Raw genomic sequence first — 13,104 nt, 5'->3', positions numbered from 1 at the left:
GCCAAGGTCCCAAGGAAAGGGACGAGGAGGGACCATTCCCCGAAATGGAGGGAGGCCTTCAGGAAGCTGAGCTGAGGTGATTGGCCATAAAACAGCTTGGCCACAGCATCTGGAAGAGATTGGAACCAGATGTTCCTGGGATGGGGGAGGGGAGGGCTGGGAGGCTGGGAGGGGGCTGCAGCAGGAGAAGCAGGCTGGTCAGTGAGGGGGTGGGCCTTCTGACTCTCGGGGGAAAACATCTGGCCTCCTTCTCCCCTCCTTACTCCTCTCCCCAAGTCAGGCACTACTATTTTTGCAAACTGGGGCAGCAAATCTTTTCACATATTCTAGAATCAGCTTTGTGTGTAGGGACAGTCAAGCACAGGGTGTGACTTGGGAGGTGCCCAGAAAGGCTACCAGCTAGCCAGAAATATGTCCCCCGCTGCCCCGCAAGCCCCGCCTTGCTGTGGGTTAAGCATTGCCCTCTCTGGCACATGTAGTTCTGCGCTAAACTCCTAACGCACGACTGGAAACTGGTGAACCCAGAAGTTTCCTTTTAGCATAGGAAGAGCTTCATCCAGGAACTGGAGAATTGTTTGGCAGATGACAGGAAAAGAAGGCCCATTTACAGAGAGCTTATTATCCAGGCGCTGTGACAGGCTCCCTCCAAAGTCTATCTCTTCCTTTCTTGAAACACTGTGCTATCATCCTCTGTATCTAGATGAAGAAACCAAGGTTCAGAGCAGTTAATTGACTCACCAAGGGGCATGGAGCCACCAAATGGGAAAGCTTGTATTCAAAACCGGCTATGTTTTTATTTATTTAAAATTTTTTTGGCCGTGCCGCACAGCATGTGGGATCTTAATTCCCCTACCAGGGATTGAACCCGTGCCCCCTGCAGTGGAAGCGTGGAGTCTTAACCACCGGACCGCCAGGGAAGCCCCAAACTGGCTGTGTTGCATTCAAGCTTATAACCTTCTCACGACCTACTGAGAAGAATGTGGGGTAAGGGAGAGGGGGAGGGATAAAAAGGAGTGAGGGGGCAGTGCAGGGCATCCAACCTTCTTTCTTTTACAGTTGAGCCAACAGTTGGCCCTGGAAGCCCCCAGCTGCCTCAGAAGCGTGGCCCTGCCCTCTGGCTCTTGGAGACTAGACCCCGACAGGAAGGGTTGCTGGGGAAAGGTGATAGGCTGGGGAGCAGAGGCCCAGGGAGGGGACAGTTGGTCAATGTCATAGGGCGAAGCAAGGCAGAGCCAGATCTCCTGACCGCCAGGCCAGGGCTGGTGTCCTGTCCTCCGAGGGCTAGAGAGGTGCGCCCGGAGGGAGGAGGCCGGAGCTCCAGGATACGTGGTTATCTTAACCTGGTTACCAGGTTGGGAGCGCAGTCTGGGGCAGGTCCATCCTAGCTTTTCTGCTGCTGGCCACACACTCAGGACCCAGGAAACCTCAGGGACTTGGAGACAGTTGGACGAGGAAGGGTTCCGTCCTCTGACGTGGAATCACCTGAGCGGCTGGGCAGCTGCACTGGAGGTCATCTAGTCTAGAAGCCTGAAGTAGGCAGAAGGTGAGGGTAGGCCGGGTCTGGAGAACACATTCATTAACTTCTGGGATGTGTATCAATGGCCTGCAGCCAGCTCCTGATCAGCCTGCAGCGCCCAGAGGCAGCCTCTGGGACGATGGGCCCAGGGAAGACTGGCAGGGCCCACCAGCACGGGCCCCTGAGTCGTTAGAGGGGCCCGAGTCTACGGTGGTGATGGAGTCTTGGGACGGGTGCCCAGGGTGACTGCATGGGTCAGTCCTGAGCTGCCTCCGGCTGTGCTGTTGCTGTTCACAGGGGCCCTGACCTGGGTCGGGGAGGACTGGGTACTCTCTTGGGCCGCAGTCCCGCAGTCTGGACGGGGCTGTGATCCTGACTCTCTTGGCACACGTGGCTTGTAAACTGGCTCTGAGCTTCGGAGGAACCTGCAGGGCTGGTGAGGAGAGCTGTGACCACTGACTACGAACTCTGCCATGGAGCCGAGGCCAAGTGTGTTGGCAAAGTGTCCAGATGAGATGCCTGGGCCGCTCCAACGGTTTGGGGGTTTTTCTATTCTGTTCACGGCCCTCTGAGCTGTCCTGAGCAGTTTGGTCAGAGGAGGTGGAGGGGTGGCCGTGCATCACAGCCTGTGACCTCGCTGGCCCTCCGGCCAGCACCCACTCCCTCACCTGCGCTCAGGACTAGAAGAGAAGGCTGCAGCCTGACCATGGGAGCTGGTCCTGCGTGCACATCAGATACTAGCCGTGTGTCTGGTTTCCACTGCTGCCTTCTGCCTAAAGGACCAATATGAGATGCACCGTGCCGCACTGCTCCCTGGGGGTCGGTCCCCCCACATAGTCCAGACAGCAGCTGGCACAACATCTGCCTCTGCAACGGGAAGGAGTTTGGGGCCAGTAAAAGACGTACGGTCCCCTGAAGGCTCTCGGGGAGCCCCAGGGCTTGAAACAGGCTGCCTGCTCGCACTGGAACCTGGGAGTGGCCAGTCCAGGCAGAGAACCTGGGTCCTCTCTGGGCTTTCTTTCCCTGTGAGATCCACGGAGAGAAAGGGTAGAGAGAGGCTCCTTTGAAGGGAAGGAGTGGGGATGTAGTTTCTCTCCACCTGGCCTGGGGGAGACAGGTCTGTGCCTCACTATTGCCTGGACAGGGAGAAGGCAATGGCAGGAAGGACGAAGCCGGACAAGACACAGCCATGGGTCCCCTTGGGAGAGGAGGCCAGAGCTGCAGCGTTTGCTCAGGGGCTGCCGAGCATCTGGCTCTTGTCTCACTGAGGAGAGAAGGATCCGAGGGGCCAGCACGTGGGGTCTGACCTTCAGGAGGGCAGGCGCTGGGGGCCAGCTGGTGGATCTGTTCTGGCTGGTGCTGGTGTTCTGGGTCCTGGTGGGCTCCCCTAGCCCGACACCCAGACCCAGAGACAGAAGACCCGGCTGGACACTGGATGGACAGACACACGCCATCCCCTTTTACATATCTCCTCCCTCCTCACCGAACAGCCTGTTTGCAGAATGTCTCTCCCCTTCAGCTGTGTGGGAGAGCTTCGAGCAGTGTGTGTACATGGGGCGCCTGCAGGCTGACGTGTGCGAGGCGTATCTGTGTGTGCCTGGCCGTGAAATCCCACCCTCTGGGGCCCTGGAATTGACGGAAGGAAGGGCAGCCAGTGAGGCCAGGTGTCCTGGCTGGGGGCCGGCCCCAGACACAGCAAGCCTGCGCATCTGGAGCGAGACGAGCCACCCCACGCCCGCCGGCCCCATACCCCAGACAGCACCTGGCACAGGATACTGGCTGTAACACTTTCGGTTTATTGGCTGGGGTGCCCTGGTGTGGCCGACTAGCCACTGGGCCTGAGAGAAGCCCTGTCTTGCTGCCCCACTCCCTCCCCTTCATCCTCCCACCCTGGCTCCTGTGGGACATGTACGGAAACTCACGCCCCAGGAAACAGGGGGAAGTGGAGGCTTAAAATAAAACCAAATCGGGGTTGGAGAAGGGGTGGGAAATGTACATTACAATGAAGATATGCCACCGGCCATACACAATACAGCGTGTAGAGACGGGCAGGGAAGGTGGGCGGGTCCCGGTGACAGACCCTCTCCCACCGGGCTGGGCCCCCAGAGAGGAATGGCCACTTCAAGTGTCTCAGGGAAAGCTCTGGCTCCCTGGCCCTGGCCCTTCACTCCTGGCGGGGGCAAGGGAGGAAGGGATCGTGGGGCAGTGGCTCATGTAGGAGTCCAGCGCCCTGCCTCACCTGGACCATTGGCCCGCAGGTCCTGGCACCTGGGGGACGGGGACGGGGTCCCGCCTTCTGCCCAGCCCCCGCTGTCCGGCTCAGTTGACGGAGGGCAGCGGGCCTCCCGTCCCCGCCGTGTGAGGGCAGTGGTCACTTCCTGCTGTGCAGCGTGTCCTGGAACTTCGTGCTGGTGTATCGCAGGTGGAAGCCTTTTTTGGTAATGGTGTCATCCGAGTGGAATTTCACCAGGACAGAATCTCCCGCCGAGTACACCTCCTCGGGAGGCTGACAGAGGAAAGGGGTGGGCATGAGACTGAGGACCAGGGGCAGGGCTGCTGTTTCCCTCCCCGAGTTCCCCAGCTATGAGGAAGGCGGGCAGCTCCCGACTTCCGCCAGATTCCCCCAGCGCCTGGAAGCAGGAGGAGGGTTCTTGGGAGCAGGGGTTTAATGGGGTGCCTGGAGGAGGGGAGGTAGCAGGGGGTAGAGGAGCTTGTCTTAAGTGCAGAGTTACACTTTCATTCCACACCCAGCGCTGCTACTAACTAGTTAGCTGTGAAGTCTTAGGCAAGGCACTGCCCCCCGCTGGGCCTGGCTTCCCTCAGAAGCTGTCTGCTCTCCAAGCCTAGAAGGGCTGGTGGCAGGAACAGAAAGAGGATAGCTGGGAAAGGGAGAAGCTTGTCTGAGTGGCCGCCTTGTTGCTGTCCCGGCTGTCTCTTGGAGAAGACAGGACAGCTGGGTCCCCCAGACCCGGACTCGGCCACCACGCTCCTGCCCTCCCCCGATGCTGGCCATGGTCAGCTCCGGGTGATGCCCCTTCCTAGGCGCCTGCAAGCCCCTCCTCACCTCTGTGTGCAGGCCCTCAGCATGACAGCCGCCTACAGAGCATAAGCACGAAGAGGCCCTGGCCCTCAAAGCCCTCCGAAAACCTTGGGGACATTTCCAGCAACCATGCCAGGAAGCCCTGACGGAACTGGGTTCCTTCCCCAGGTCCCCTCCCGTTTGCTCCAGCCTGATGGAAGTCTTTGGAAGACGCCACCCGGGGACACCCAATTTGGTGTGTGACTCACCCAAAGGTGTCAGATCAAGGGAGTCACAAAGAGTCAAGTGGGGAGGGGGCACTAGCTTGGTTGCCTGGGGATCCTGGAGCGGCTGAGCCAGGCAGGCAGGGGGGCTGTGTGCTCCGCTTCCCCAGCTCTCCACCCTGTCCCAGCCCTGCCCGGCCCTTGCCAGTTGACAAAGGCTGAAGCTCTGCTCCTAAGGGGATATTCCACCAGCCAATGCTGGGTTCAGCAGCTACTGCTGCTCCTGGGAAGTTTAACCCTTCCTGGGGCACCCAGGCAGCCCTGGAGCACGGCCGTGAGAGGCAGGGGACTAGGGAAGTGATGGGAAGGAGGGCGTGTCTGAGTGTGCATATGAGTGTGAGTACATGTGCAAAAGTGTGTGTGTGTGTGTGTGTATGTGTGTGGAATGGCAAGGGGAAGATGACATTCACTGAAGGAGGAGAGGATTAAAAAGAAAAGAAAAAGAAAAAAACAGAAGAACTCACAAGCCCTGCCTGGAGGAAAATAAACCCACCTCTGTGGTTTTCCTGTGGCCTTAGTTAAAACCGCATCGAGCAAACTTTTGCCCACTGCCTCTGAAAGTGCCATTTTATGGACCAAGAGGTAATATTCAGTATCTGCTTGGACAGCGGCATCAGTATCTGCTTTGGGGCCAGCTGGCCTTTCACCAAGAAGAGAAACAGGCAGTGGAAGAGATGAGGGTATTGTCATGGCTCCGCCAGAACGACTGCCTAGCACGACTCAGCTCAGTCCTGGTCTCTGGCTCCTGCCCCAACCTCTGCCCTCATTCCGGGCCCTGGTCAGCTGCCTTTGGACTGGGACGAGGGAATCAGAGGGCAGAGGGAACTCCATCCTCCTCTCCAGATGCAAACTACCTTGGAGACCCAACCAAACGTGCTGAGCAGGCTTGGGTCAGGGCAGGGCCTATCCCAGAGGCTGCAGGAACCTCTGTGTTGACCAGAAAGGACCTGGTTTCCTGGGTGGGGATGGCCCAGGGCGGGGCGGGCCTCTGTGAGCGACCACCCACTTTGTAGGTCTCTGGCTCCTACAACGTGCCAGGCAGGGGCTGTCCCCTGCGCCGGGACCCCAGGCCTGCAGAGGTGCTGGGTCCCTGCGCTGGGGTGAGGGGTGGCGGGTCTCACCCCGGAGCCGCAGTAGCGCCCCAGTCTGGGGGCCGTGCTGTCGTAGCCGTCGAAGAGCTCCATGTAATCGTAGCCGCAGTCGGCCTCCTCCTCCACCTCAAAGGTCTGGAACACCAGCTCCACGCCATAGCCTTCCTCGGCCACGATGACCCACTCGCAGTCCACGCCCCCGGGGTAGTTGTTATCGCCAAACTGGGCGTGGGAGTAAAGGTCCTTGGTCTTCACCTCTGCCTGCACCTGGCCTCCACACTCTGAGGGGGGAGGGGGACACAAGATCAGCCACACCCCCCCCACCCCGAGCACGGCTGTGGCCCAGGCACTGTCCCTCCCCATATTCAGGCCTCCTGGCCGGATGGAGGCCCTGGGACGAGGCCACATGGCTAGTGATAGGTGGGTTTGGACCCGGCCCAGGCCTTGGCCTGGAACAAGTGCTCTGCGGCTTTCCCTCTGGAGAGATGCCCGCGGAGGCCCGGGGACGTGGTGGGTGGAAGGCCGCTCTGAGCAGAGGCCCCAGGGAGAGCACGCTTGTTGAAAGAGGTTGCTGCTAATTTGCTCCAGCTGATGGCTATCACGGAAGAATGTGGGCCCTGTGTCGCCTGAGCTCCCTTTCTTAAGCGAGAAGACGTACTCGTGGATTTTATGCGAAAACTCCTAATTTTTAAACGTTGGCTTATGTTTTTAAAAAACACAGTGTGGGCCAAACAGAGCAGGTCTGAGGGCCAGATGGAGTTCCGGGCCTCCAGTGTGTGACCCTGTGCTGGGAAGGGCAAACGAGAGCAGGCAGGGCAGGGTCATCCCGTCCACCCCTTCCTACGCCCTCTGGCCTTCAGGACACCTGGGCTCACGGGTGGGGCGTGGATGGGCGAGGCCTGGGTCAGGGGCTGAGTTAAAAGGGAGGAGCGGGACTGTGGACCCATCAGCTCTGGGGCCTCCCCAACAGGTAGCTTAAGACCCACAAGAAGCCTGCCAAGCCCCCAGCGGTCACCGTTGGCCTGATGTCCCAGGCCTCACAGGACTGGGCTCCAGCCTTTCTCTGTAGCCACACCATTCCCAGTTCACTGCTGTCCTCACACGCCCATTGCTCCAGCCAAACTAAATGACCTGCAGTCACCTGTGTACACCCAGAGCTGTCTGGGGTTGTGGCTGTGCTTGGGCTCCTCCCCTGCCTGCAACGACCCATCACCTCACACCCAGAGCGAGGCCCTTAGCGTGTTTTGTCTCCTGCTGTAATTATCTGTCCGTGTCCTGTCTCTCCCCTAGGCTGTGGGTTCCCGTGTGGGCAGGGTGAAGGGCTTATGCCTGATTCACCTCTCCGTGCCCCTCTGAGTCTCCTGCAGGGTCCAGGGCTCAGTAGAAGGTTGTTGAATAAACGAACAAGTAAATGCAGAGTAAACCCCTCAAGGACTGAGAGGTTTGTCTGCTTCGTTCATTTTTTTTTTTTTTTTTTTTTTTTGCTGTACGCGGGCCTCTCACTGTTGTGGCCTCTCCCGTTGCGCAGCACAGGCTCCGGACACGCAGGCTCGGCGGCCATGGCTCACGGGCCCAGCCGCTCTGCGGCATGTGGGATCCTCCCGGACCGGGGCACGAACCCGCGTCCCCTGCATCGGCAGGCGGACTCCCAACCACTGCGCCACCAGGGAAGCCCTGCTTCATTCATTTTGTGACCCGCACTTAGGTTGCTGCCGCGTACCTGCCACGTGTTAACAAATGTCTGCGGAATGAATGAACGCGTGAATCTGGGGGGGTGGAATGTGGGTGGCCTACCACACAGACAAGTGTCCTACCTCTGGGGACTCCAGGGGTTTCCCTCCCCATCTCTGGTTCTCTACCCACTGTTGTCACTGCCCTGTTTTCTTTCTGACCTTCGCACCCCTAATCAGGACCTCCTCTCCCTGGCCCAGGAGGCTGACTCTCTGCCCCTCTGGTCTGGCCTTCAGGACATGCTGTCTGTCCACCCGGCCAGGGGCTGGGCCTGTCTGTGTCTTCAGGAGCTCTTTGTAAACCTCCGACTGGAGCCCAGGGCCTGCCTTTGAGACCAGGATCAGCAGATGCCTCCAGGACAAATGACCACACAGGGCACCGGCTGCCCCCACCCTGGCCTGCGGTGGGCTCACCTGTGGAGTGGGACGCCTGGAAGCCCTTCCTCTGCACGGAGTTGTCAGAGTAGAAGCGCAGGAACATGCGGCTGCCCGTGGCCAGGACGGGCTCAGGCTTCTTGCTCCCGCAGAAGCGGCCCAGGACGGGGGCCTTGGCGTCACGCCCGTCGTACACCTCCAGGTGGTCGTAGGCACACTCAGGCTGGGACTCGATGTCCATCTCCATGAAGGTCTGGAGGGCATGAGGGAGGACAGCGAATTAGGAATTCTGTGGCCGGGGCAGGAGGCGCGGGCAGCAGGTGGCACCAAACCAAGGCCCCCGGACCCCAGTTCAGGGACACCGGGGCAGTGGCCACTGCTGGTGGATGGGAGACGGGGAGGACCTAGGGATGAGGCGATGGCAGGTACAAACCCACTGTATGCTGGGAAAGGGCCTCTGTCCACACCAGACTTGGGCTTCTCACAGGGATGGCAGCCCTGTGGGCTCAGCCAGGCCACCAGCCTGCAGCCTGCATGGCCCTGAGCAGTGCTCTGAGTGACAAGGGGCTTTGGAGCTGACAGGAAATAGGTGATGCGCAGATGGCACGGAGGAGCGGGGTGGGGAGCGGGCACCTTACCAGCTTGACCCGGTGCCCGGGGGTGCTAGAGATGGCCCAGGTACACTCCTTCTTGCTGGGGTATTTGTCAGGCCAGTTGGGGCTGGTGATGGTGCCGCTGGTGGATGTCACCTTGTGGTCACAGCCGGCTGTGGAGAGGTGAGTGAGGGGAAGGGGATCAGCAGGGACCCCAGTGCTCCAATGGCCCCTATGAAGAAAGGAAGGAAGAAGCCCCTCCCTCCCCTCCTCCCCCTTTCTTGCTTCTCTTGTCCCCCACTTAGAAATGGAATGAAAGCTCACGTCACTTCTTTTCCATTCAGTCACCCAGCCCGGGGAAATCTAGCTGCTCGGTTCCAAGCTGGACCTCACCTGGCACCAGCCATGGAAGCAGCCCTCCCAGGCACCCTGTGTACACTCCTGGACCTTTGAGGCCATTTGGCCATACCACCTCTGCTCTCCACGAAGCCGGCATCCTCTGACCTCCTGCCACACTTCCATATCCACAGAAGACTTTGGCATCTGACTCAGTTCTCTCCACCCCACTCCTGCCACCATCCTAGGTGATGTCAACACACACGTGGATGGTCCACCCACATGCCTCGCGCCCCTGACCTTCTCAGCTCTATGGGTTCTCACCTCTCACCACCAAGGCTTCGCCATCACCCTCCAATTCTCGATGCTACAAACACATCACCCTCGCAGTGGCCACCTCCTGTTCTTCCAGGGCGCTCAGGCCCTCCCTTTCCCTAACAGCTCTCCAGCTTTAGAGAGGCCTCCATGGCCTTGACCCTTCCACTTCCTCCCAACACTTCCTCCTGGGTTGACTTGCTTCTCTATCAGCTGCACCATGTGGGCCATCACCCCAACTGCTCATCAAGGGCTGTGCTTGAGCGGCACCATCCTGGAAAACCCCATTCGTGGTCTCCAAGCGTGGCTGGGCCCCCACCCCTTGATATTCTTTGGATTCGTCCTTCACCAGCTCCATCTCTCACCTCCTCAGCTACGGCTCCGAACCTTCGGCCCTCTCCTCAACTCCCAGCCCCGCTCCCAGCAGACCACCTCACCTCCTGCCTCCTGGAGAAAAGCAGGGCCCTCAGATACGAACAACTTCAATTTCCCAACCCCTACCGGCAAACTCACCTTTCCCGCTCACCTTCCCTCCTGCCTTGTCTTAGAGGAGGTGCCACTCCTCCCGGGCAGGAATGGATTTTCCTTCCTTGAGCTGGGGCTCATTGCTGCCCACCATCTGGGGACCCTCATGTCACACGTTACCCGCGCTCACTCCCTCTGCCAGCTCGGCCAGGCCACGGACCCTTCCTACGCTTTGCCCATCCTGAAACAACGCTCTCCTCCTGCTACCACCCATCCTGTCTCCTTGTCTTCAAGAAAACTTGCTACACCATGTTCTCACTACTCATGGCTCCTTGATCCACTGCAATCTGCCTTCTGCCTCGGAACAGCATGGCCTCACAAACTCCAAGGCTGATGCTCCTTAAGCGTTATCATCCAATCTGACAGGTCCCTCTGAGGAAAAGCCAGTGCACCGCTGGACTGGGGAGGAGAGAGGGGTGGGTGGGGTGCAGGCTGAACAGCTGTGCCTATAGTCAGAGGCTCACAGGATGAATGCACAGCCGCCAGGGTCCAGAGGGGCAGTGCCCTTGCAGGCCACCAGCGGTCCGGGTGGAGGCAGGTGGAGCTCCTGGCCTCCACATTTGAGCTATGAGCTGCTTCCATTACCCATCTTCAGCTTCCCATGTCCACACTCACTGCCCCCCACCCCATTTTTACACCAGTTGTCCCCACCCCCTGATTTCTCCTTCCATGCCCACTTCTCTCCCCAGCTACACTGCAGTCTCCTCGGGAGCAGAGGGATCCCCTCTTGAACCCCCTACAGAACTTTGCACAGAGCTACACCCCCCACAGAGGGTCAGGAAATACTGATTTGTTACTAGCCTAGCACTTGAGTAAGAAACGATGAGTTCTTCTAAAGTGAATCGGAGCTACACACAGGTCATCTTCCCAGCAGGTTTACACCTGCTCCTGCTATCTTGTTGATGTCAATGCTGAGGGTTCTTTAGCAAAACCCTGTTTTTCATAGAGTACAGAGATGGCATACAGTTTAGACAACATCAGAAGAAGGTCTCCCCTAGTTAAAAGATATGGGGGCTCCGTGAGTCAGGTACTCTATATTTGGAGAGCCTGAAGCGATGGGGATGGAAGCCCTGGGACGTCCGTTGGGTGCTTCACCTCTGTTTATCCTAGTCGGCAGTTTATTTGCTGGTACTTTGGTTGTCCACCTAGTAATGGTGAGAAGAGGCATTTGCCGGGCACTGTGCTAAGTGCTCAAAGCAAGGGCTCTAAAGCGTAGGACCATCTCATGGGTGAGGCAATTGAAGCTCAGAGGGCCGAAATGACTCACCCAATGGCACATAGACTCTCAGTGTCAGAGGCGAGTCTACATTGTGCTGCTGGGATAGTACATCCCCAGCAGGCACGGGCCACAGTGGAATCAGCAACTGGGAGCAGGCCAGGGTTGTATTGCATCCAGAGAGGTATCACGTGATTTGGGCAATGACCTGAGAGCTGTTTCCAAGGATCTGCAGGGCTTCAATGTCAGGGAGGCAGCAGCCCTGTTCTGGGTGTCCCCAGGGGTCAGAGATGTGACCGATAACAGTGACATACGTGACTGCTTGCTATGAGGCAGGCGCTGCTCGGAGCACATCACAGCGCCCCGCCCCTAGGAGGAGGGTGCTGGTACCATCCAGGAGTCACTCGTGAGCAAACCCGGGTGCGGAGAAAGGAAGTCAGCTGCCCAAGGGCACGTGGCTGGCTAAGTGGTAGGGCTGGGAGCCTGGCACCAGAGTCTGTGCTCTTCACCACTGTCCCAGCTTGCGTCCCTGACAGCGGGAGGTCGGACAAAGAAAGACTTGGACATGGATTTTAAGGAGCACTAATTACCAGAACAGCCTAACAATGGGGCCTGGGGGCAGCCCCTCCTCTCCAGAAGTGTGTGTGGCTTGGATATTGCTGGGGGGGGGCGCGGGAGGGACGGGGAGGGTCCGTGCACTAGGCGGGAGGCAAAACGAGGTGACCTCAGAGGTCACTCAGCTTCTTGAGTCCAAAGAGAGGCCGGAGGAGATGGCAGCGCTGAGCCCTTCAGGCCCGGCCGTGGGCAGGGGAAGGTGCCCGGGGGCTCTGGTAGCGCTTACCTTCCTTGCAGTCGTGCTTGTTGTCGTGGAGGACAAAGCCGCTGCGACACTGACACTCGTAGCTGCCGAAGGTGTTGACGCAGTCTTGCTGGCAGCCGCCGTTATCCTTGGAGCACTCGTCCTTGTCTGCAGGGGGAACAAGCAAGGGCAGACCGGTCTGTGCAGGGATGAGGGCTGCATCACCCCAGGGGAAGTGGGAGGACCGGCTGGGCGTCCACCTCACCCTCCCCCCGCCCCCCCACAGGCAGGGTGGGGAGCGGAGGTCAAGGCGATGGTGGGGGTCCAGGGCACTGCATCAAGCGGAGGTGGCTGAGGGGGGCCCAGCTGTGCGGAGAGAAAGGAGAAGTGGACGGAGGGAGGCTGGGGTCTGGAGCTGACCAGCATGGGAACCCTCTACCATTACCTGCTTACTGGACAGACGGACAAGTGGAAAAATAGACACACGGACAAGCAGACTGCAAGAGAAAGGAGCAGGACGCAGGGGTCCCTCTTTTACTTCACAACAGGAAATGTCACAGACACCATCAAAATGGGAGGGGCGGGAGGCAGGGAGAGTCCCCTGTCCACGTGAGCGGGGGCGGGGGCGAGGAGAGCACCAGTTCTGTCCGGCCGGAGGGAGCCGGGCCGGCATGGCAGAGCGGAGGTTGGGGTGGGCGGCAGCAGAGCCCCCAGCCCATTCCGTCCAAGGTGAGGTTCCTGAGTAACAAAGGGTCCGGGAGGCCAGGCGGGCCTCACTGGGGGGTCCGGTTTCTTTTCTGCACTCGGAATTTGAGCTGGTGGGGCCGTCCCCGGGGGGGCTGCAGAGCTGGCCTCTTTTCTGAAACGAGAGAGAGAAGGAGAAAAGGGACCAAGGGGTGCGGGTGGAGGGCGGGGGCCAGGGAGGGAGAGCAGTGAAAACCAGGCCCGGCTCCGAGGGGGGTCCACGGGCAGCACGGGGTTGGGGGGCAGCGGGACACACATGCAGGACGGCCATGTCCGGAGCAGCCAGGCCACGGAGGGGCAGCGGGTGGGAGGAGGCACAGCGACAGGGGACAGACGGGAGGAAGCCTGCGGCAGGGAGAAGGCCTTGGGGGTGGGAATGAGGCCCGCACGCTGGGGAAGGAGACGCAGAGTCTCTAGCAGAGGGGAGCAGTCCATGGGAAGGGGGCCTCATCCAGAGCTCGGCTCTCTCCTGGTGCTGCAACTACAGTGTGTTACAGACACAGACACACACTCACGCCAACACACCCACAGACATATTATCCCTCACCCTGTACCGTCGTC

General features: G+C 59.4%; 1 protein-coding gene across 2 annotated transcripts in view; it reads right to left on the bottom strand.

Moving 5' to 3' along the window:
* Window positions 1–3,289: 3,289 nt before the first annotated feature.
* BMP1 (bone morphogenetic protein 1) overlaps window positions 3,290–13,104 on the bottom strand; it is a 40,162-nt gene continuing 30,347 nt past the window's right edge. The window contains exons 16-20 of one of the 2 annotated variants that reach the window (XM_030832591.2): window positions 11,842–11,967; window positions 8,654–8,781; window positions 8,055–8,268; window positions 5,941–6,191; window positions 3,290–4,022 (exon numbers count right to left, since the gene is read on the bottom strand). In XM_030832591.2, coding sequence (XP_030688451.1) covers window positions 3,888–4,022; window positions 5,941–6,191; window positions 8,055–8,268; window positions 8,654–8,781; window positions 11,842–11,967 — 854 coding nt within the window. In that variant the 3' untranslated portion in view covers window positions 3,290–3,887. Of the gene's footprint in view, window positions 4,023–5,940; window positions 6,192–8,054; window positions 8,269–8,653; window positions 8,782–11,841; window positions 11,968–12,439; window positions 12,659–13,104 lie in introns of those variants that run through there. The other variant, XM_030832592.2, reaches the window with a different exon arrangement.

The sequence above is a fragment of the Globicephala melas genome, chromosome 6, assembly GCF_963455315.2.
Source record: "Globicephala melas chromosome 6, mGloMel1.2, whole genome shotgun sequence".
Lineage (NCBI taxonomy): Eukaryota > Metazoa > Chordata > Mammalia > Artiodactyla > Delphinidae > Globicephala > Globicephala melas.
The sequence above is the reverse complement of the archived record's forward strand: the minus strand, read 5'-3'. Positions and strand labels throughout refer to the sequence as shown.